Here is a 24,945-nt window from a genome sequence, read left to right as displayed (position 1 = left end):
CTCGCAGAGGGACCCAGAGGGCCAGCTGGCAGCTAGGGCTGGCTGGGGTGCAGGCACCCCCAAACACCCTTTCTCTCACTTTCTGCTCAGTGGAAGACAGGTGCTAGCGCCTACCTGCCAGACAGCAATTGGATGCAATCTCTATTTGAACAGGTTGGGCTGCCCCAGTGGGGCTATGCTGGAGGTACTCTGACCTCAGAATGTTACAATAATGAATGGGAAGGATTTTGAGGCTTTTCTAACAGGATACGCTGATTTTAAGAGAACTGTGTGGACTGTAAACATTGGACTTCCTGTTGGTGTTAGTGAGACAATTAAGCTCACTTAGCAAGCAAAAAAGTATTTTCATTTACTATACTTTGATTTCCCATGCTGGAAAGTAATCAGTCATTACAAAAGCACAGGATTGCTTTCACTGGGTGGGAATCTTATATGACTTCTACAAATTGATACACAGGTCTGCTCTCCCATGAAAATCAGAGAGGCTCAATTTACTACATAAAGGATTGCAAGGTCTCTAAGACACATCACTTTTCTCAAGAGTATGTGATTTCTTGAAGCATATAAACAAATGGGATGCTCAGCCCTACTGTCAATGTTAATGGTTAATAAATAAATAAATAAATAAATAAGTACTTCAGCTTTTAGTTTTAACTTTCACTTGAAAGCTTAAATAAATTCTACCCACAGGTTCTAATTCTGCCCACTGAGGTCTTAACTACAACAATAATTTTAGTAGACATTTGTCTGGACATAGCAGTCCACAAACACAGCTCACTTCAATTCAGAACCTCTCAAAGTAAGACCCTGAGCCTCTTAACACCCACACCTGTCAAAAGGCCTACTGAGTTTAAGACTGCTCAGATGTGCTAGCATTGCAGATTCAAGACCTAAAAATAGTGCTATTGCATTCAGTGAAAACTGCCTTACATATCAGGTGGCAGTATTTCAAGACCTGGTACAAGAAAGCACTGAGAAGAAAACAGAATGTAACTTTTATGTATTGTAACAATAGCAAAGTTACATAAAGCAGAGATGACTCAATTTACAGTAAAAGTTATTTAGAAACAGACAGCTTTATAATTTTACGTAATTCTCTATCACAATGTGCTACAAGGTAAGTATACATGTATAAACCAGGCAAAATATATTCATAAATGAATGTTTCAAAGATGACTAGAGACATCAAATGACTTGCTTGCAGACAAGTCACTATCTCTGTCAGTGTTTGAGTGTTCAGTATACCAGAAATTTGGACCCAGCAAGCGACTCACGCACAACCATTCCTGAAAATTTAGTCAAAATGATCAATATGCAGGAACAGAAAAATACACATTTATGCATCTATGCCAAAATATCAGCTCTTCTTTTCCCATGTTACTTTAGCTCCAGTTTGTGTTCCAGTCTTTAAGACAAACAAGTTCTGTAAGGCCCACTTCAATCTGTAGCATAACTCATTTATGAGCAAATGGCATCCTATATAGCATCATATTAGCTGTGTTAAAAACCTGTCCTGAAGAGTATGTGTGGCAGAGAATATTCCTATTGTGAGTACTCTTATGTGCATTTATTATGCAGAGATGAGCACTTCCTCTGTTTGGATTCCAATGTGCTGGGTGCTGTACAAAGCTAAGAAAAACAGAGTTTTATAAAGCTAAAAGCTTTATAATCTGAACTAATAATGGTTTTATCTGTTTAAGAGGCACTGTAATATGAACTGATAGTGTTCACTGCAGACATCACTGAGAAACTACACATGTAAATAAGCTGTACAGGTCCCGATCTCAGAGAACATGGAGTACAGCATTTTGACAGCATCCCGGAGGAATATGAACAGAAAAACAGAAGCAAGGGGGAAGACAGCATAACAACAAAGCTAGTGGTTGTATAAATCACATGGGGGATGTCCTTAGAAGTTTGTTATTTTGTAGGAAAATGTTGTATATTCTCATGCATTTCTTAATCAGTACATTCTTTCTGAAACAGAATTAGATATATTTTGGTGTAAGTTTGTTCATTTTAAGGTTTCCATAGGCATTTTGCTTGACAGTTATTATGTTGTCACACATGTTGTTTTGCTTTGCAACCAGATTGGCCTGGAGTTGTATCTGTGTATCCTCCACATGCCTTTGCTCGAAGTACATTTTAACTAAATGCAATAGAAGGACAATGCCAGACAAGACCTTCTGAAATTATACAAAATGTAACAGGAAGATACTTGTCATTAATACATATTCAAAATTTTTGATTATGTGATTTGTCCTTGGTAGCCTGTACTTAATTACACTTACAGAAATTCTTATGTCAACTTCTACTTTCCCTTGCTATAAATAAAGCATATTACTACTTCCTCATCCCTCAGCAGACGTACAGGAGGGTTACTATTTTCCTGGCAACATGTTGGAGGACAAATCATCCTTTGCCCCTTTACTTTTCTACATCAGACGAACAATGATTTTGACTTTGCTTCATCAGCCACCTGTTCTTCAGTTTTATAATTTCTTGTGATCATGTGGATATTTTGCATCAATCTGAAATGTTAGTGCCCAAATCTTTTTTAAACGTTTCACCTGAGGGCTTGTAATTTTTTGACATTACTCAACAGTAAATTTCCAAGCCTTAAGTATTGCATTCCTCTTACAACATTCTAAAATAACGGTCCCGAACCTTTCCAGCCTGCTTCTGTTGTACCAGTTATTCCACACTTCCCATTTGTTCAGGTCCTATTCATTTAATTTTTCAGGTCATACTTTAAACTTTTCTCACTTGCATCTGTTAAGTCACTGCCTTCTACCAGGTAGGATTTCCACTGACAATTGCACTTCATCTGAACAATGCCAACAGACTGTAATATCTCATGAAGTTGAACCTGTTTTTATGTTATGGAATTAAATAAAAATAAGATTATCTATTCTACCATGACCATCATATTCTTGACCACTTTATTGCCTCTTGCTATGGTTTCTTTGTCACCTCAGCATTTCTGAGTGCAAATAATCAAGAACACCTGGTAAATCCAACAGACCTCATCCACAGACTCCCATCTTGTTTTGTATTACACTGAGCCTAATCAGTAGCAAGGACAACTGAAAAGTATCTGAAAACTGAAAGCTCTTTGAGAGCGACAAGAACTGGCCACCTGACCCAGAACTCATATTGAGAACACGGAATACTGCATTTTTACAAAAGTTCATATTGATTAGGTTTATCTGCTCATAGTTGCACTGCTATCTGCTTGTTGTTAAAGAAATAACTTGTGTGAAGAGTTTAAGGCTCCTTAGAGGGGTATAAATGAAGCAGCTTTTAACAGCTCCCAGCAACTGAAGAGGTCAAGCAGTGATTCAGTAAAATAGTTGTGTGAGAAACACTCCATAGCCAATAACTTAGGCTCAGGCGAGGATCTCAGTGAAGTAGTAATTTATTCACGATTGCAATGGCAGGCACTCCACAAACAGGAGAGAGCGCATCTACTAGTTCCAAAACACAGTTTATATACTTTTTGATGACAGGACCCTCCCCTGTTTCCCCACTGAGTGGGTAATCCAGGTTCACAATCTATCTGATCCTTCACAAACAATGCATGGCCTTCAGTTGCCGGCCTGTTAAATTTCAAATTTCTTTTGACATTTTTACTGCTTGAAGTGGTAATGTTTCTTCACTTACCTGACTTAACTTGACACCGTGATTTTCACCTAATTGTCCTAAGGAGTCTGGTTGTCTGCATTTTACAAGGTCACCTGCTAAGTTTTCTTATCACTGTAAGCATATCTCAGTACCACATTCCCTCCTTCTAAACAATGTAACTCTGCAAAAACAACATTTATATTCCCACAGTTGTTACAGCCCAAATGCTCTCCACATTTCAAAGAGACAGAGTAAAAACCAAACAGAAAATATTAGCACCAAATATTAGCACCAAAACAGTCTTTAAAAAACAGAGGAAAAGCTCACTAAAGACGAACTCAAGAAAACTTGCCTGCAGACAGAAGCAACTTTGAGGTTTTGGGGCTAAGCAAGCCAAACAAACAACACGAACTTCAGGGGAAAAAACCCTGGTTTACAGACAAAAGTCTAGGAACACTGATCTGAAAACTGTGAAAATTGGACAATAGAGTCTTAATATTTGTTAGTAAGAGCCTTGAGTATCTTCTGTGCAAACAGAAGCAAAGTGCAGTTATTCCAGAAACTCTTTCTAAAGATTGTCTCTGACTGCCTTTGCAACTATGAAGGGGTAAACCAGAGTGCACACAAACTCTGGGAAAGGATATCCTTAAACTACTAGGAACCTGCAGAAGAGCAAATAAAGTTGGAATGTTTCACACTTTTGATTTGACTACTTTAAGGAGAGAGCTTTTCAAAAGGACTACCTCATAGACATATAAAATGCAAGAGAATGTTTAGTGTGCTCCTGCATTTATGTGAAGATTTAAAATATGGCATCACTGATGGGATCTAAACACATATGATATCTAAGCATAACCAGCGGAGTGCCAACTAAAGAAAAATTTGCTTGCACCACCACAGTCCTATTTCTACAGTAAAAGATAACAAGGTATTTAAGAAATATTTAACTTTAAATTCAAGGCATTAATGATCATTTATGCCATCACTGTGCAGTGATCCACATTTTAAAACAGTATATCTAGAATCCCAAGAGAGCAGGTAAAATGACTTTTCCAAAGCATTACCTGAAAATGGTTCAAAATATTTTTACAGTTTTATAAAGAAAAACGGTAACACGTGAAAATACAGCATTTGAAGACTGAAAGTCAGTAACAGTGGAGGAAGGGCTCTCTGCTTCATGAATCCTAGGGTCCTGGATAGGATGATAGGATGAAAACCACTCTGTTATGTGATGCAAAGCGTTTTTTGTTTGTTTGTTTGTTTTTTTTGGGGGGGGTGCTATCCCATATATTGAAGCGGTAAGCTTTATAAGAGCGTGTTCTTTGTGAAAAGTTCGTTGTTTTAATTTCAGGTCGGGGTATTTCCACCTGCTGGCTTGGCATCCTAAGATTCAGGCTACAGTGTTCAGGTCCTTCTGACGGCACTCATTGTCACCGTTACTGCCCTACGGCCACACGAGCACTGCACATCGTGCAAAAGCGCTTGGAGACCACTGTTTTAAACCTACAGGGGAGATCATCACCTTCTCCTCAGTGGCTTCCAGCTACAACCCCACAGTTTAATCACGCGGGGCGGAAGGCAGGCGACGAGCCGGGCTCTGGCCGCGAACCTGCCGCCACCGTGACCCGCGGGCTGCCCTCCCCCCAGCAACGGCTCAGCCAACGGCCGCAACCGCCGCGCGCGCACGTGACCCCCCATTTCGAACAGCCGCCTGCCCGTCACACCGAGCATGCGCCATACGAGAGGCGGCGGTCGGGCGAGGGGCGCATGCGCGCTGTCGCAGAGCCAGGGGGACGGTGTCCGCCTGGTGCCTCGGCGCGCGGCTCGCCGCCTTCCCGCAGGCACAAAATGGCGGCGACGGCCGCCTGAGGCTGGGCGGCGGCGTCGGGAAGCCCGGCAGGGGGATGCTGAGCGGGGTCCGGAGCCCGAAAGGCCGCGAGCAGGCTCTGACAGCCACCCGCAGCAGCCTCGGCCCCGTAGCGAGCGTCGCTCCCCGCGAGGGGAGGCGTCCAGGGGGTAAGTGGCGGCACCGTCCCCTGTGTCTGGCCCGCGAGAGAAGGCGCGGGTTTCCCGCAGGGCGTAGGGCAGGATCGGTCTGAAAAAGTGCCGCTCTCCCCGCCCCAACACCCAAACGAGGCCGTGTTTGCTGGGAGGGTGCTGCCGGGCAGCTCCCGGGGCCTCACGGACACACATAGCGTTGCGAAGGGCGGGCGGCGCCTTGGGGAGGGCAGTACCGGCGGTTGGGGGAAGTGCGAGCTGCCGTTAACGGCTGGGGGAAGGGAGGAAAGGACGGACCTCCCTGGTGCGGCTGCAGGACTCCTGGCGAGGGAGCCAGAGGGACCGCGCGTGCTGCGGCAGGAGGCTGCGCTAAAATGGAGCAGTGCCTCGGGAAGGGGGAAACTCGGCTCTGCGCCCGCCTGGTCTCGGGGCTTTTGGCACTGCCAGGAGCCCCGGGTGCGTCCTGCCTTGGAGCAGGAGTTAAAAAGTGGCTGCAGTGCACATGGCATCTTCACGTGGCGTGGCTGAAGGCTCCTCAGCGTGGATGAGGGACTAATGACTTCTTTTGCTCCCCGGTTTTAGGTCGTGCATTCCAGATTCCAGTAGGGCAGGTTTTTAAGCCTTACAGTAGGTAAACTGTTCTGTGGAATGCAGATGTTAAAATTCAGACTTGTCATAATGTTACATGAAGTAAGATGTAGTAAATAACTTACTAGATGGGTTGCAGTAGCTCAACAAAACCTCTCTGTTGTGCTTCTTGAGTAAAAAGCTGTTGCTCAAAGTACTCCCATCTCGACCTGTTCAGAACACTTGGTACAAAAACTTCTTGAAGGTTGTCCTGTATATGTAGAAAACATCAAATAGAGATGGCTTTGTGTTGCTTCTTTCACAGGTTAGAAATGTCTAGAATTCTCTTGCTGCTGTCTTTGTGTATGTTAGGCACTCTTGTCTGCTCCTATTTTCAGTACTGATCTAGAGAAATGTAAACAGAGGTAGGTGTAAAGAACCTGGAGCCTAGGCCAATTTGGTTAGTGCTTTTTCCTTTTAGTTGAGAATATGCTTTCTGGTAAACATAGTGCTTGTAATGCTTTAGTGGCTAGCGTCAAGAGTGGTAATTTGATTTTCTGTGGGGTCTGATGGAGTAATTCTAGGTTACAGTCTCACAAGCCTTTGAGCTGTGGCTGCTGCCAAAGAGATGCAGTCTTGCCTTCCTCTGATGTGTTTGTATATACTCTTGTGGGAAGCTATATCACAGAACCAATTTAAAAAAAAAAAAAAAAAAGTATTTTTAGTTTTTTCATTGGCTTAGATTTAAACAGCCAGTCTGCAGAGAATCATGAGTTGCATAGTAGGACACCTGCTTTATGTATGGTGTGGGTTATGCCATTTAAAACCATTTATATAAACCAGTCTTTGTCACTGCCCTTATGAAAGATCCTAATAACTTTGCTTGTGAAATTTGTGTGTCAGACCAAAACTCACTGCTTTGACTTATGACCTTTGTAAGACTGCTGTGCAGATTTACTGTTCTGTTTAAAAATATTTAATTGGCTAAGCAAGATGTTCTGTAATCATGTATTGTCATTTTTGGCTCTGAAATTCAACTATTTGTGGATTTATCTTCTGTCCAGGTCTCAGTCATAAACCTAAGATTTATTTATATTTTTTTTTAGGAATTTTAATTCTTGCACTTGCTTAAGACTTGTGTTGCTATAAAACTACATCTTCTGAAAAAAAGAATGTAGATAAAACTATGTTCTCTGAAAAGCTTTCATATTAATGTCAGATGATAAAATCATAGTCAAAATAACTTCTTTCCATTTAAAACTTTAGTAATTGTTTGCCAAGTCTTTCAGATAAAATAACATAGCTGGATTCGTTCTTGTGTTTTGAGCACAGCTAATGAATTGTACTTTACTAAAATGGAAGTTGGAAGTTAAAACTACAAGCATTACTTCTCCAGAGTTGCTTTTGCTTTACATTGCAGAGTTACAACTCTGTAAGTAATGCAAGCAACAGTTAGCTGCTTACATTAGTTAATCTAAAACCAGTAACACATCTTAGGTGTCTTTTAGAGGAAAAGTCACCTATTCATTTGCAATAGATTTTTTTTTTTTTTCCAACATTCTCATTAATGTCCTAGCAACCCTGTTTTTCATAGCAGAATATGTTAATCTTTAACCAAAGTAAGCTGGCTGGCAGTTGCTTCAGTAGGTCCTTACCAGTATTCATTTTAGGTGCTGTCAAGCAACTTTACTCTTGCAAGACTCTTGGTGTTTACCTTGGGTGTCCTGAAGGAAGATGGACTGGGATATGGAATCTTTTAACCAGATCCTTTTTTATGTGTTCAGTGTTTTTTTTTTTTGTTTGTTTGTTTTTGTTTTTTTTTTTGTTTTTTCCCCAGCCCTTTAGAGTAAGCAGTGACAAGGAAAAGGTCATAGGACTGAAAGGATGTTTTTTTAGACAGCTCAGCTGCTAAACAGTTAACCTGTAGTTGAACTGCATGTTTCTATTGTTGCTTAAATTTAATATCAAGTTTGGCTAATAACCACAACTCCAGTTTTTGTCCAGTATTGTCCAGTGCTATTTATTGTTTTTAAAAACACTCGGTTTTCAATGGTCATTCCAATTTTGACTGATTTCTGTATGAACTCTGATTCTCGTTACTTGCTCTGAATAATGCAAATCAGGGTTGCTTAGAATTTAATTCCTGTGTAGTTGATTCTCTGCATTTCTGATTGTTTTTATACACAGGCGTGGAAGAATGGCAAAGAGAATTGCAGAAAAGGAACTGACTGACAGAAACTGGGATCAGGAGGATGAAGCTGAGGAGGTAAACGATACATTTTGATTTTTTTTTTTTTTCCCTGCAGCAGGTAGCAGGATAGTTATTTACGTGCGCTATTCATCTTGTGGGTGAAATCTACAGTGAAATTGGTTGAAAGTGTATTAAAGATTATTTTATATAACTTAGTTATTTTTAATAAAGCTTCCAGTATATGCAGACCATGTGGCAAAGCAGCTTTTAACAGTTAAAACGACATTAGTGGCTTAAAGGAAAGCAACTTTACATTTTTAAAGGGAAACCCAGTCATGTTAGAATGTATAGTACTTTTGAACCCTCCAGCTGTGTGATGGACATTTATTCAGTTCACAAGAAAAGTGGTTTCTTGAAATTTCTTGAAATAGTTGATTTTAAGTTTCACTGACATAATCCAGTCTGGATATTTTTCTTCATATCTCTACCAGCTGTTTTATAGGTCAGTAGTAGTTAATTTCAGAAGTATGTTAGTTTGGAGTGCTTAGCAGAATGCCCCTACACAGCCAGGGAGCTTAAGTAAACAGTCAAATGAGACGCTTCATCTGGTTTTAAACAGACTTTCATGTTAGTGTCTCGTATTTATTTAAGACCTGTGTTTCATCTCTAAACAAATTATGCTAGCTTCTATGCTACTAAAAATATTGAATGCTTAGGCTTATAGAATGTATGAAAGAAAACTGATAGTACTCTTTCAGAAATATGAATATAAAGAAACTTAATTTCCTCATTTATTTTGGGGGTAGGAATTAATAATGATCTACCTTCCCTAATAACTGAACTTCCAAGATTGTGGAATATCGTCAATATATCTCAATATGCCTCATCCAAGCTGAATATTGTTTGTAACAGTGCAATACTGACAGATTACCTTCAGCAGAGATACTATTTTCTTGTTTAAAAAAAAACACACAAAATTTCTTGAATGATTTGTCTTAGAAAAATTGCAGTCTGTATGAAAGGAAATTAGATGTAGAACAGGGAAGACAGAACTGTGACAGTATCAACAGTACTATAATATTTTTATATTTTACTAATCTCAGTACTGTAATTTTTTTCATTCCTCAGTTGTTAGTTTTTGAACACATCTGTAACACTTTTTCCTACCTCAGCATCTCAGCCATTTCTTCAGACTGATACTTTTATGCATTCTGGGAATTTCACTAATGATTTCATAACTTCTTCTCAAAGGTGGGAACCTTCTCACTGGCTAGTGAGGAAGTCCTGAAGAACAGAGCTATTAAAAAAGCAAAGCGCCGAAATGTTGGATCAGAGGTAATGTAATCACTGAACATGATTGTCATAGTTTGACTCAATTGCAAAATATGTCATAAGTGTTCAAATTTTTTACTTTGGGCCTGTAACAGTACTACATAAAATTATAATTTAAAGGGTATATGCAACTATTCAACTCCCTTCGCTTCCAGTCTTTGCAGAGGTAAAAGCCTGGAAATCAAAAGATACTAGTTAACCATACTGGAGGGCTGGAGGATGTCCAAGGCAGGCATTAAACAAGTAAAAGCCAAATTGTTACATTGACGCGAGAGTGAAAGAGATGTTTCTTTTAAAGAATGATAATGTTCTTTCCCACTGAAGAGCTTTAGTGCCTCCTACTCTTTGCAATAACAAATGAACACAGAAAGGAAGTTGGACTTTGTTGTGGGTCCTTTCAAAAATCCTCGACAGATGCTTTGTCATATATATCTTTCTGTGCTCTCTCAAGAGTGCACGTTCCGTGTTAGAAACAGGGCAGAAATTTTACCTGTCATCATGACTTGCTTTTCAATAGAATCATTAAGGTTGGAACAGACCTTCAAGATCATCTGGTCCAACCATCACCCTACCGCCAACATCACCCACTAAACCATGTCCATAAGCACCACATCCAACCTTTCCTTTAGATAGAACAGGACTAGGCACAGTTACAGGTTAGGTTACTTTCTCTTGTGCTCTTCACTTTCCTTCTGTTCTAGCCAATATAAATTGTGTCGCATCCCACTTCTGCCTATGGTAGTTTTAGCCACAGAGGTGGTAGAGGACTCTGATGTAAGGAAAAAAAAAAAAAAACAAAAACCAAAAACCAGAACTTGAACAGGAGAGATTCAGGGACAATAGCAAATGGAAAAACAATTGGTTGAGAAAGGGGACTAGATGATTGCAAAAGAAATAGTCAGAAGGCTGGGAGTTAACTGTTATGGATCAGAGCTGGAAGAAAAGGTAGGGTAGGCTAGACAAAGTCTAAAAAGCAGAAGAGATGGCAGAACAGCTGAGTCTGCATGATAAATCTGTGAAACATTTACAAAAACGAACTTGAAATTTACTGAAGTTCCTAAATGAAGCAAGCAGAATGCTACAGAGACTGCTGTTTAACTGGAATGTCCAGAGAGAGAGGTAGGACTGAACAAAGACAAAAATAAAAATAGCTAACTAGAAATGAGGAATTGAGGACTTAATTGGAAAAAGTAAAGCACGAAGGGAAGCAGAGCCCAGACCCGTGAGGCCAGATACTGGAAATGAACCTACAGTTGCGAAGTTCTGCTATTTCTAAGTAACAAAAGCAGATGAAACTTGGAAATGATTCTCCTTTTCCTCTGACTGCTGTCTAAAGACATTGGAAGTAGAGAATTTCTACTCTAGTAATATGTATGTCCTCACTACCTCAAAAGATGTTATATGTAGTAGCTAAAAGTAGCAGTACCTGTTTGGATGCTAATCGTGCTGTATGACCCTATTCTAAAAACATGTAAGAAACTACACCATAAAATATTATGGTCATAAAGATCATGTTCAGAACTAGGTAATGAAAAAGTCGCAGAAAGCATACATGTTACTTATCAAGTTTTCCCATCAGTGACATAGGAATATTTTTGTAAGTCACTTATGTTACACAGGTGACTATAAAATACACTGTTTTGATGAGTGGTTTGAAGTGTTGGACTCTTAACTGTGGTTGTAAATGTTAAAAGTTCCTGAAAATAAGCCTACAATTATATATTGCTAGGTAATTATTTAAAGAAAACAAAATGCTTTGAATCTCTAAATAGGTAATCAGACACATCCACTGCTCTAAACAGCTTCTAGGTATCCACTTCCTATAACTAGTTTATTTTCATTCCAAACATCTGAGTCTTTTAAAAATAGCAGCAGTATGTGTCATAAGGAAGCTATTAACTCTGTTTACATAGCTGACTTAGAGTAAGGGACATGAAATGACACACTGAACAAGGGTAAAATAAATGGAATATCAAGTGAGGATAGAAGTATAGAGGTGTATGTAACTGGTTGTCTTTTTCTCTTTTCTCCCCAGCCTGAAGGTGGAGGAGCATTTAAAGGGTTTAAAGGCTTTATGTTGCCTTCTGGAAAAGGAGGCAGTGGCTTCAGTGGGTTTGGTAATGGTGCAGGAATAAAGCCCTTAGAAGGCCTGTCTAATGGAAGCAGTAGTATCTCTAGTACTCCTCCATTCAGCAGTTTGAAGACAACCTCTGAAACGCAATCTGTATTTGGTAAGTTTTAAATAAGCATGTGTATTCATCAGAAAATTCAGCCATAAATTCTGTAGGGTAAGGTAATGATGGAATTTGATTTTTCACTAGCCCTGTAGTTCTGCTTTAATGTTTCAAGACTTGATCTTTGTAAAATTTCCTAGAGATTTTTATACTAGTGGAGAGACAAGGTATCAAATACATGCAGTTTTAAGAGGTGGAAACTGAAGTCATTCTTGATGTAATACTGGAGATAAAACCTTTTTAGAGGTAAAGGTGATGGAACACATTTGCTATCGCACACTTTGAAACTGTGCTATCTAGCATACAGTGTCATGATGCAACACACTACACTGTAATAACTGAACAGAACTAATAGATATAATACAGAAGTAATGGAAATATTAGCTTAGGGTTTCATGAGAAATGCAGTTTGTAGGAGAAAAAAAAAAAAAAAACACAACTCTAAACCATGTTTTTCTTTAATAGGATCAACCATATCAAATGGTCCGGCTACTACTGCATTTACTGAAAAGAAGGCTGCAAGCCCAAAAGCTAATGGTGGCAAGCCAACCATCATCTTCTGACTATACTCAGAGTAAAGTCTGCAGCTCTAGTGTTTATCACAAACAGTTAGCAGCTTTAAACTGTTCTGTGCGTGACTGGATAGTTAAGCATGTAAACACAAACCCCTTGTGTGATCTGACACCCATCTTTAGAGACTATGAGAAGTATTTAGCAACTATTGAACAACAACATGGAAGCAGTAGTGATAGTGGATCTGAAAATGAAAGCAGCAAGACACCTGGCACTCAGTCTATTTCCACATTTGGGAATTCAAAGCTACAGCAAGGATCAACATTTTTGTTTAACAACAAAACTGAGAATACCTTGGACAAAAAACCTGAAGTTACAGCAGAAAAAAGAGGCCCATCATTAGGAGCTACATCAACTGTCTCATTTAATTTTGGCAAGAGTGTCGACAGTTCTGTTTTGGGTTCCCTTGGCTCAGGAACACTTAGTAGTTTCTCATTCTCTCCTGGAAATTCAGGTTTGTTTGGAAAAGACACAAACCCAACAAAGTCTCTAACTGCAGCATCCACCAATGTGTTAGAAGCTCAGACAGAAAGTGGGAATAGTGATGATAAAGGTAAAATCTATTTTCAAAAACCATTTTAATGGTAAATGGTGAATGATTGTGACTGTTATTTCATCTGCAAAGATGAAATAACACTAAGTTGAACTAAGTTACTGAATTTGAAAACTGCAAAATTTTACTAGCAATGTGGAATTCTAAGTATTGCATGCTGCTTAAGTAACACTCAAAGTATGATTACCAAGACCTGTGCATGTCTGTCAAATTTATACTCTCTGTAATAGAATGTTTTTTTTTAGCTGAATATAAGACTTGAAACAATGAAAACTTAAAACAACTGGTATGTTCAGCTTTGAGCCTGTGGGACACTTCATACCTGGTGCCTTTCCCCAATAGATTAATTAAAAGATCCCTCGTGATTTCATATATCTTATTTACCAGACCACAAGAGACAATAAAATTGCATGCTACTTGAAAGTTTTTAGCTAATTTGGGTATAGTCAGCTATAGAAATGCTATAGCAGCTGTAGGGACTGGAAAGGCATAATCCTGTCCCTGTTTCTTGGCTGTCACTCCTGCACCTGATTACCCTTCCCCCAAATTAAACTTAGTCTCTGGGGGTATGTATAATTTGTAAAGGCTACTCTTGGAAATTTTACAACTGTTTTTCCCTATCAAGAGGCTTTAACTTAAATTTTACTCATTTAACTTTGTATTTTAATTTGTTTTTTGATTGTTTAATGGCTGGGTATTTTCATTCAGTTTAAATTGAAGGTGAGCATGAAGTTGTTTGAGGCATGCGGCTGAATGAAAATAAGGACTTTTTCTGTAGGTAAAGCTTCTTTAGAGCCCACATTGACTTAAAGGTATTTTGGCAATTACTGACAGGCTCTGCATGCTTATGTAACATACAGCATGCATAAACTAGTTCTAATTAACAAGCCAAAACACCTTCCAGATTATATGCTTATGACATTAACATATGGGATGTATTAAAACTTTTTATTTAAAAGATGGAGAAGAGAAGGAAGAAGAGCCACCAAAAGTCATTGTTAATGAAATAAAAGAGGATGATGCTTTCTACTCAAAGAAGTAAGTGACGTTACCTTAGAATAGCAAATTGAAAATATAACTCATATCTATGTTTTGCTATTAACCACTGCAGGGTAAAAATTAATGACATGTTCTTGACTTCCTAGTTAATAAAGTTTCTTAGGAAGCTATGTAGAACAGGAAGTTCCACTTGTAAAAAGGTACTTACAAAGATAAGTAGGATCTTAGTAATATTGTGTCTTGGACACAGCTGTGATCACCATTTGTGATCATTTTTTTTTAAGTGATCGAAAAAATTTCTGCCTTCATCAGCTTTTGTAAGCTTAAATTGTAGGGCATGTACTACAGAAATAACTTACAGTACTTTCAAAACCAGTTGGATGCTTAGTTATTTGTGTAGCCTAAACTACAGCTCTTCAGCTGGAAAATACAAACTGTTGTATGAAGGAGTTAATAAGTTGTACTTCTAATGTTAAAGTGAGATTAACTCCACCTCAAACAGTTTTTCAAATCACATTTAGTAGTCCAAGTAATTGTATGTCTGCTTAACACTTGGCAGAGAATTTTCATGTACAAAAGCGGTTTAATTTATCTATGAGAAGTTGCAAACCAATTTATTAAGAATGGTGTTAGGTTTGTTGTTTTAAGACAAGCTCCAGTGTTTTCAAATCTTATGTAGAGGTCCTATTATAAGTCCAGATAATACAGTAAGTTTGTAGTGTTTTGCAATCACTGTTTTAAAATAGTGCCTAACAGTAATTACAGCTGCTACTTCTTAATTATTCCTGATAGATCCTGAATACAAGTCGCTGTATGTTGTCTTTTTTTCACCTGAAAGTAACATCTTTCATTTCAGTACTGAAAGACTGACCTTCCTTTTTCTGAACTGATAAGTACCATTGTACCGCATCTTGGGGTGCATTAAACACAGCATAGTCAGCTGATCAAAAGAGATGATTCCCCCACTATATATAGTGTTGGTGTGGCCTCATTTTGAATCTTGTGTGCAGTTCAGGGCTTCACAATATAAAAAGGATGTTAAGGTCCTTTAAAGTGTCCTGGGGATGTCAACAAAGCTGGTAGGAGGGCTGGTAGGCACGTCCTGTGAGGAGAGGCTTAGGACACTTGGGTTGCCCAGTCTGGCATAAAGGAGCCAAGAGGTAACCTTCCTGCTCTCTGCAGCTCCCTGAGGAGGGGAAATGGAATTGGTTGCTGCTGACAGGATGGTAGGCCATGTCATAAAGCTGCACTAGGGCGGGTTCAGACTGGATATTAGGAAAAATCGTTACTGCAAGTGTGGTCAGACACTGGAAAAGGCTTCCTAGAAAGGTGGTTGATACCCCAGGGCTGTTGGTGCTCCAGACACTGGGATAATGCCCTCAGTAACAGGCTTTAACTTTTGGTTAGCTCTGAAGAGGTCAGGCAGTTGGATTGAATCTTTGAAAGTCCCTTCCAACTGAACTGTTCTAGTGCATCTGTTAGGCAATGAAACAGTCAAGATCAGGAAGAATAAATGTTTATGCTACTCACAGCATGTTAACTGATTATTAAATGGCTTACTGGGAGTCAGGTACATGCATATATCTACATATGTATATATTTGGAGATGTTTGTATTTTATCTCTGCATATCTACACAAACTAGGTTTGCTTTTTTTGTGCACAGATGCAAACTGTTCTACAAAAAGGATAATGAGTTTAAAGAAAAAGGTGTAGGAACATTACACTTGAAACCAGCAGGAAATGAAAAAACGCAGCTCCTAGTCCGTGCAGATACCAATTTAGGTAAGTAAATTCAATCTACTAATAAGTCCTGATGTAAAATTCCCTGCAAAAAAAATCCCCTGATTTTGTTACACAGTGTAAGTGATAAGGTTAATGAAAAACTTCTTTCTTCTGAATAATCTCAAGCAATTGTATGCCTCCAACAAGTATTCTGAAATAACACACTTTAAGCAGTGCAAGGAAGAAATAGGTTATGATTTCTGTTTGGATACTTTTTTCCCCTTTATGTTTTAGTGGCTGTTCTCTATTCCTGATTTGTTTAAAGGCTTTGAAGCTTGGCTTTAAGATGCCACAATCATGTATAAACGTATCAGAGGTGTGAAGAATGAAGATCAACATATTTCCTGCTAAGATGCAGGCAAACTGTCACATGTTTTGATATTAATTGTTGAGAAAATTTATTGCCTCTTAGTACCTTGCTTCAGCAAATGTGAATATGGAGTTCACAAGTACTTCACAACTTCAGCAAAACAGAATAAATTATGCATATAAAAGATGTGAGAACTTAAGCCATGGTGTACCTGTAGGTCACTGATAAAATCTCAGTTTCACTTTCTATAGTGTTCCGGTAAGCCTATAAAAACCTTCTGCAGACCCATTAGGTGAAGCTTTCAAATGTCTGGTGAGACTGGGATTCCTGTGTCAGTCACTTCTAAATCATTTACTTGTTTTGATGGAGACAAGGTTCCATCAAGGCAGTTCTTCTTAGCAATAAAACTGAAGGCAGATGTATGGCAGAGCTGTCATTGCTCTCAGCATTTCTTTAGGGGTTTGAATGAGTAGAGCAGGGGAAAACTTGTTTTTTCCAACTTGCATGCCCTATAACAGAAGTCTTTGTTTTTACTCAGCTGATACTAATCTTCATTATGTTGATTTAATTCCCTCTACTTTCATCTAAGGTGATGTATCAGGAAATCCCTTTTAAGCTCATACACTTTTAAGACATGTTAGTTTGGTGTCTTCAAGCATTGGTTTGTACAAGCTGCTACAGTCATAGTGGTGCACACTTTCCTTTTTTACTATCTTCACACAGTGCTGTAATCATTTCCTAAAATCTGTGTTTGAAAAACTGAACAGGAAAGGAAGGCAAAGACTGACTTTCCTAAATGCTACTACCATGTTCTGAACTACTTACCAGGCTTACAGAATGGGTCCATCTTCTGTTGAAGTAGATTTTGAGCTTCTTTTCAATTGTTTTAATACACCACTAATACTGAGTGTCTCATACTCATGACAGAATTTAAGAAGTTGACATAAAGCTGTTATTAGTAACTTGGTGGTATCAACAGCAGTTGTGGTGTATGATTTGAGGATACAAAGTACTTATTCTACAGTGGTTTGTCCATTTTTTGTCTGTATGTGTGTTAAAGCTAACTTTTTGCTTCTGCTTATGGTCTATGCTTAAGAATGAATAACTTGAGTAAGCATAAACTAAGTACTGTGACTTAATTCCTTATTTGCTGATTCTCCCTTTTTTCATTTCCTCTTCCTCGAGTGGCCCTGCTATCATCTGATATTCTTCAGATTCCTCCCTTTAAAAAGGGTGGATATAGTATAGAGATTCCTCATTACTACTAAGGAAACAAATCAGGAACAGTGGCTTTGCACAGATCTTTAGAAAAGAATAAGACAAGTTTATATGGCACTTGTCAATTGCCTTCCTTCAAAACAAACTTAAATTGCTATTTAGTAAGTATACTAACATCCATATTACAGTAAAAGATGGATTTTTTTAACTTTAATTTTTTCTTCTTGCCTATGCAGGAAACATACTGTTGAATGTTCTAATTCCATCCAAGATGCCGTGTACAAGAACCGGAAAAAACAATGTTCTTATAGTTTGTGTTCCTAATCCACCAGTTGATGAGAACAATCCAGCTGTTCCTGTCACTATGTTAATAAGGGTGAAAACAAGTGAGGACGCAGATGAGTTGCACAAAATCTTACTGGAGAAGAAGGAGGCTTAAGTATATTGCAGTCAGTGATTTCAGAAATTATTGCCAAACTGCTGCTGTTCTTTGTTTTTCTTCCATAACTTCACTTGAACACTTAAATCTTACTCTGATGTTAAGAACTGTTAGAGAAACTCTGGAAAAATCTGTGAGGAAAATCTAAACTAGCTAATAAAAGCTTTAATAGAACACAAGTGTTGGACTGTGCTCCCTTCTTTCAACATCCAAATACAGGACCTCTTCTGGATAAACCACATCGATTTAAATTAAAGCATGTTTTTAACACTGGCCAACTTGACTGAACGGACTGAAATCAGAATAGAAAATTATGGTACCAGAGATTCTTCATAGACTGTGGTGCAATGCAAAACCCTCCTGTTTTGAGAGAATGTTCAAATGTAATTGTTTAAATGGTTTCTGTACTCTGATTTTTAACTTTAACATATTATGTTGAGACTAATTTTTTAAACTGTCACTGATGACAATGTACCCAAACAATAATGATATATATTGTACTGTTTTAACTCTTACAGACTTGTGTGATTTTGGGGGACTTGGACACTGCATCTCCAGCCATTTAAGACAAAGTTTGCTTGCATAGTCTTGTTGACAGTAGTGTTTCTTAGAGAAGAACTGTTTGTTCTGTTCTTTCTGTAGCAACAAGCTAACACTGTGCAATATTATAAGCAGACAACTGGAAGACTGTTTATCTTGGACCAGAAGCACAGATGGCATTTATCTGACAAGTCAGAGGCAAAGGCTTCTGTCTCCGTTATGGTCACTCAGAGGAATTCTTCCCTAATCTGTTTGGCTAAAACTGAAACACAGCAGAGGCAGAGCTGTAAGTGTATGTGTTGTGCTACTTAATTGAAGATAGCTTTTCACAGACAAAATTCAGGATTTTTATAAAACCTTGTCTTGGGCTGCTACTAAGACCGTGTGCACAATTGTATTTCAGTAATTACCCTTCCCCTGTGCTAAAAATACAGTGTGTTACTGTAGTACCTAACACAGAGCAGTAGTTTGCAGCTCTAGAACAAGTTTTCCCTCACAAATAGGGAGCACTTGATATGTAACTGTGTTCAGTAGAGTTAAACCATGTGGCAATAATTCACAGATCAGAAAATTGTTCTGTTCCGAGTTTCCATCTGGGCTTTAGCAGACTTTTTTTTTTTTTTTTTTTATCCTTTTCTTTTCAAACCTTGTCCTAGTTGGCTGAAAACTCCTTCCCTATTAAATATTTTTTTTTCTGCTTCATTTCCAGCTCTAGAAAATATCAAAGAGCTAGAGGCTAATGGTTAACTTAAACTGTCCTCGTATTTGTCTCACTGACCAGATTTGGGGTGGTGAAAGAAACATGCCAACCTGCCTCTGGCTAATGGGGCATGGGGAACGCAGGTGAAAGCAGCAGCATGATGCAATTCTCACAGGGACTCTGCAATGCCGAATGGTAGGGAAAAAGCAGCAGTACTTCTTGATGAGATGCAGCACACCTGCTTTCTGCTGCTCTCCATGGGAGAACAAATGGCAGCCTGGATTCCTAATTTACTGCATGCTTCAGGTTAAGGCCTTCTACCCCTTAACTAAAGTAGAAGACCTATAGCCTGCTAGACCAAAGTTAAAAAACAAAGGCCTTTGCTCCCCTTTTAGCTATGCTGAGGTCACAGGAATTGCATTTTCAATATTCAAGTGCAAAAGGAGTGGAGATACCATTTGAAGTATTATTTGAAAATGGTGCCTTTTGCCTTTTTTTTCTTTTCATCCAGCTTAGTGTTTAACCATTGCAAATAAGTGAGACTTTTTTTTTGGTCTTTCTGATACCTTGATTGGAGGCACAAAAGCTGACAGCTTGCATGTTAATTGTGTATGAATGAAAAACAGAACATTGCCTGAAAGTTTACTATAGGCTCAGATTTAACGTCCAAGGGCTCAGTTAATAGTGTATTGTCTTTTGACTGTAGTGTTCTAAACATGCTTCCATGAAGAGGTGTCTTTAGATTAGGTTGCTGGATGGGGTAAGCGGATTTTTTTTTTATTATATATCTCACTTTAAGAACAACTCAGTATGGAGTGTTTCAGGGGCCTTAGTTCTGTGTTTGTTTACTTCCTCAATCTGATGGCTATATAGATTTAATATATTTATTGAGGTGTGGACCAATTAACTGAAACCACTTAGAGACAAACTGAACTTTCTATGTATCCTTAGTGACTTGCCTCCAAATTGAGGCAGACTTGGTGTTTTGCATGCACATCTTTGGCCTGGTTCTAAAACTGGCAAGTGCATCTTTGTTGTATTCAAGGGTGGCCCTTCTGAGCATGAGCACAGAATATTAAAGAAAGATAAATAGAGTAATAAATGTGTGGAAAACAACATCCATGTCAGCAAGTACTATTTTCTATTAGCTGTGCAAAAGGACTAATTGAGATGAGAAATCAAGATTCTTTAGCAATTTACATATTTATCAGTAAAGCTAACGGAAGTCATAGGAATCCTGTGTTAATAAAAATGTCGGATATATGTATAAACATATGGTTTTAAAACTTTTAAAGGGGGAAGTTGCCACTAAGAGTAGGAAAGAGTTTTACTGCAAATAAGAGATTGAATCAAAACCATTCATAGTGACTGCAATTACCTGGACTACGAAGCAAGAGAAGGAAGTCAAGCTGCACTTGGTCAGGTATAAAGCACAATCCTTCTCTAGGACTGTTAAAAAAAAAAAAAAAAAATCACAAATCTTTGATGCTTCAGTTTCTAGTTAAATATTGAAATACATTGTTATTGCAAAAAGCCAGGGATTATTTCATAGGGGGAAAAAAAAGGCCTAAAAGGAGTTAAAAGCAAGTTATTATAGCACAGAAATCAATTAATGCCTTCATAACAAAGTGGCATATGCTATACAAGGAAGGAATTTTGATTGGGATTTCAACTCAATGAAGCATTCCTGGTTGGTGCATATTATATTTAACAGCTGGACATCAAATGCCTGATGTTAAAGATGTAAGGATCCTCCCTAATTTGAGTTAATGCCTTGACTGCTAAAACTGTACGTAGGTGTTGAAGCATCTAATGGATACTATGCATTCTTCCTTTGCTGTGATTGTGAAATTTCAGCATCTTAGAGATCTTTTCACTCCCACTTTTGTACTCCCCAAAAAAGTAAATCAAGATTTCAGTTTCTTTTAATTTTCAGAGTCATCACTACGGGAAATTATTATAGTTGGTGTGAATTTTATTTTAAAATACCACATTGCTAAATGTATTTTATTTTTTTGTAGTATACTTAAATGATCGATTTGGGAACACAACAGTGAGTGTCTTCCAATAATCTCTGGCTGATGGACATGAAAGTTCAAGTGAAATTTAAAAATTCCATATGTTGTGGAACATAAAACAATTAAGAGGTAGGCTTTAGTAACAACTCCCGTTCAGCTCCCTTTGCAGCACCGTAACACTTAAAATGTCCTTAAAATCTTTCTAATGCCTTATTTGTATTTGCTAAAACTTTGTAACTGGTGCCTGTAGGCAAGAAATAACTGACATTAAACAATTTAAAGTGGCATGAGCTAGTATAAATTCAATTAAAATGTTGAATGTGACGATCTGGTAGAGTTTAATAGATTTCAAACTGCTCTGAATTTTTCAGTGGATATTTAATTTTCACATAACTTGTCATGTAATAATGTTTTCATTAGTTCTAAACACATTGAGGAAGTGTACAAAAATCCATGGAAAATTTGAATAACAAATGGGAGCAATGTCTTGTGTATATTCCTTTCACTTTGACTTTAACACTATATGAATAAATGAATTTTACATTCAGTTGCTTGCAGGTGAACTCCAGCCTTGGAAAATCCTGCACATGGCTTTACTGCTGCTGGCACATCAGTAACAGCCAGTTCAACAAAACGCTTTCCTGTTGCAAGGAGAGTGAGCTGAATCAGCTCAGAGGGGAGAGCTTGGGTGACCTTTTACTACACAGAGAAAAACTGGTTCTTGAACATTAGGAGAATTACTGTGGGGGCTGACAGCTAAAAATCCCTGCAACTTAAACATTAAAAGACTCCAGATTAAAAACACTTTGCCTGTGTTTGCCTGACAAAGTATCCAGAACACGAGGTTTTTAGATCTAGCCTAAAAGCACTACCCAAAAGCTAGGCCATAAGGTGATTCTTCTCTGGTTTTGTAACAGTATGATAAATAGCAAAAATAAATAAAATCAACAACTGTGTCAAGAAGAGTCAAGAGTGGATGATCAGCTTTCCACTGCACTCTGACCTGCTCAGACCACAAGAAAATGGCTGCTGTCTAACTCATGTTAGCCACTATTGTGCTATGTCCACATCTTGGACGTACCTTACTGCCCTCTGCTTAAAAAAGAAAGCACTGCTTCTCCCTAGATTTGGGCAACCATAAAGAAAGGTAACACTAGTTCTCAAGAGCAAAGATGAGGCTCTTATTAGCTTTTATTGCAAATAACAAAGTATAAGTGACACACCATTAGAACTAATGCTGGGACATGATTTTCCTAAACCAGCACAGAATTTCATGCTAATTTTTCCAAGTTATCTGATGGTAGTCTTTAAAAAAATCATAAAATACAATTTCCTATTTTTTTTTCCTGATCCTCCCACCCCAGATGTTGCTGAGAACTCAAATCAAGATTATATGACACCAACTATAATCACAAATATTGCAACATGCCACAATGGGAAAAAAAAAAAACAAAGCCACAAACTTTCAGATAATTTAGTGATAAGAAAGCAAAAGTAATATAGTATCTGCTCAAGGTGAAATTATTAGGTTTCTACTACTGTTTCGTTTCCAGTTGAAAGCGTGTAATGTTAGAATAAAATGGTTGCATGAAAATACAAATAGTACATGTAATATTAACACATAATATTCACAAATGTAAGAATAGAAGATGAAAGATGACAGTATCCTTGCATTTAAAAAAAAATATGTGGCTGCAGAAACTCTAATCAAACCAAGGATTTTACCACTTGCAAAACAGAAAAAGCAAATATAATCTTCCAGAAGACAGCAACTCCTGAATGTCCAGACTACAAATGCAGCACTTCAGGAACAGCGCGTATTAATCAAAATCAGTCGCTTTCCTACTCCAGCAAGAAAATGCTGCTCTTCACAGACTAGTTGCAGTAACTGAGACATATAGAAGTCTGATTCATCCAAAAAGCACATTAAGTATAAGCTAAATGCTATGTACATGACCTAGGCTATAAAAACGAGTGAAGATGAGAAGATAACTTTACCACGATCCTAACAATGCATCACCAGATGACTGGCTCTAAATGATCTAGTGCTAAAGATGGAATTGAAGGCCAAGTGAAGAGCAACAGCCAGCCAAGTAGTTTTGCTTAATGTAGCCTTCCAGATGACACAAGGTTTGAAGCTGTGTATGAATTCAGACTCAAAGTTTAGTAAACTGCTTGCTTTGGTAAAACGCTTACTTCACACAACTGTTATAACACAGACAGACAAGTAAAGCTCAGGCACAGAAGAGCAACAAACTTCCTTGAATATTCAGTAGCTGCTGACTGGGTTACAAACCTCTGCACTGCTCCACAAGTTATGATACGGAGCTGCATGAAACACAGGAGTGGCACACAAGAATCCACAGAAAGGATGGTGGTGCAACACAAGATGAGTAAAGAGCTATAAGAAAATTAGACTGCTTGACGTAGTCATTGATACACTTTTCCAAGTTCTGGCAGCCTTCTGTTAGGGTAGCACACGGTCATTCTTTAAAGATATACTCATTTAGAAATTCTTATTTGCACCCAAACATCCTGAATATTATTAGTAAGCATTATAATCCAAGTAAGTAGTCATTATCACCAGTTTTGTGAGTATTACTGTTAGGAATGTAACAACCTTTACTGAGAGGTAGCGTAGTAATTTGATCATCTCTGGAAATCTGCATAGGCTTCAAAGACATGATTAGAATTTGTCTGCTCAGGCAGTTACCTCTGTGTAGAAGTTTCTAACTTTGGTTTGTTATCTTCTATCACAAATGACATAATACAGTACAAATTTCTGTCTCAGTTACAGCTAGCTTTGTAGCCCCACCCTAATTGGTGGGTACTCAATGCATTCTTCTTACCTGCGAACGGTAACTCTGTCAACTCCAGTCCCAGGAAAAACTTACAGGGAGTTTCTCCATTGTGAAAAGTAAGTTCCTAACACTGAAGAGAAACCATAGGTCATATACCAAATTCAGCAATATTGACAGTTTATGACATCAGTGTTTCCTTACCTTTAAAACAAAGTCAGAAATGATCACTGTGAATTACCACCTGTGATGACCATATCTATGAGGCAGGTTAACTATGGGAGTACTTACCGGGAAGCACGTGATTCAGAATTCCTCTTGCTGGGAACGGGACTTGCACAATAACTCTTCATGCTCCTTGACACAGCATCTATCACTCAACCATTTTCAAGCATTATCTAATTTGACACTTGCATGGAAAAGCAGGGATGGAAGAGTGGGCTCTGCCAACCTTTTCCTTCAAGAGCAAAGGAATGCCTCTAGATGTAGTGCAGGCATAAGGCAGTCAGTCTACTTCTAAGTGGCATAAGGTTTTGATGAACACATTGGTTGCATCTGAATTAAAGTGTGCATATGATATTTTGAAGAATTTGGAGACCAGTAGAACTGCTTGCACTGACTTCCCCAGTAATACTGCTCCGGCAGAAGAAGCAGAGCCAGACATAAACATCCTTTTATGCTGTGAGGAGATGGAAGGAGAAGAGAATGGATCAAGCAATTGCATATTGTGAAATACTGTTATGAATCACCAGACCCAACTGAATGTTGGCATAAACTGATGACAGGGTAAACATTAAAGCAGCTGGAATTAACACTTCAAGAAAAAGCTCTTTTAAAAGTAGAAGCTCTACCCAGATTTGCATAGGGTAACCTGGTCTTTTTGAAAATTTTACTCCTTTGCTTTCTACAAACTTTTTATTACAAGTTTCAGAAACATTTCTGACAGGAGTAAGCAAGCATGGTAACCATTTGTTAGCAAAGATTTTTCTTATTTTTCATATTTTTCTTCAGTCTGCCATGTGTGATTTTACTTTGTACTGATCTTTGGGTATTATAGGACATCAGCC

General features: G+C 38.3%; 1 protein-coding gene across 1 annotated transcript; it reads left to right on the top strand.

Annotated features, from left to right (window-relative positions):
* The first annotated feature begins 5,393 nt into the window (after window positions 1–5,393).
* On the top strand, window positions 5,394–21,560 carry NUP50 (nucleoporin 50). Its single transcript, XM_032184997.1, is given in 9 exon segments — window positions 5,394–5,640; window positions 8,377–8,455; window positions 9,632–9,715; window positions 11,748–11,943; window positions 12,412–12,484; window positions 12,486–13,072; window positions 14,032–14,110; window positions 15,737–15,855; window positions 17,620–21,560. Coding segments are annotated over 8 exon segments (1,410 nt in total). The 5' UTR covers window positions 5,394–5,640; window positions 8,377–8,386; the 3' UTR covers window positions 17,823–21,560.
* Window positions 21,561–24,945: the final 3,385 nt, after the last annotated feature.

The sequence above is a fragment of the Aythya fuligula genome, chromosome 1, assembly GCF_009819795.1.
Source record: "Aythya fuligula isolate bAytFul2 chromosome 1, bAytFul2.pri, whole genome shotgun sequence".
Classification (NCBI taxonomy): Eukaryota; Metazoa; Chordata; class Aves; order Anseriformes; family Anatidae; genus Aythya; species Aythya fuligula.
Note: the sequence above shows the minus strand (reverse complement) of the source record. Positions and strands in the feature narration are given on the sequence as shown.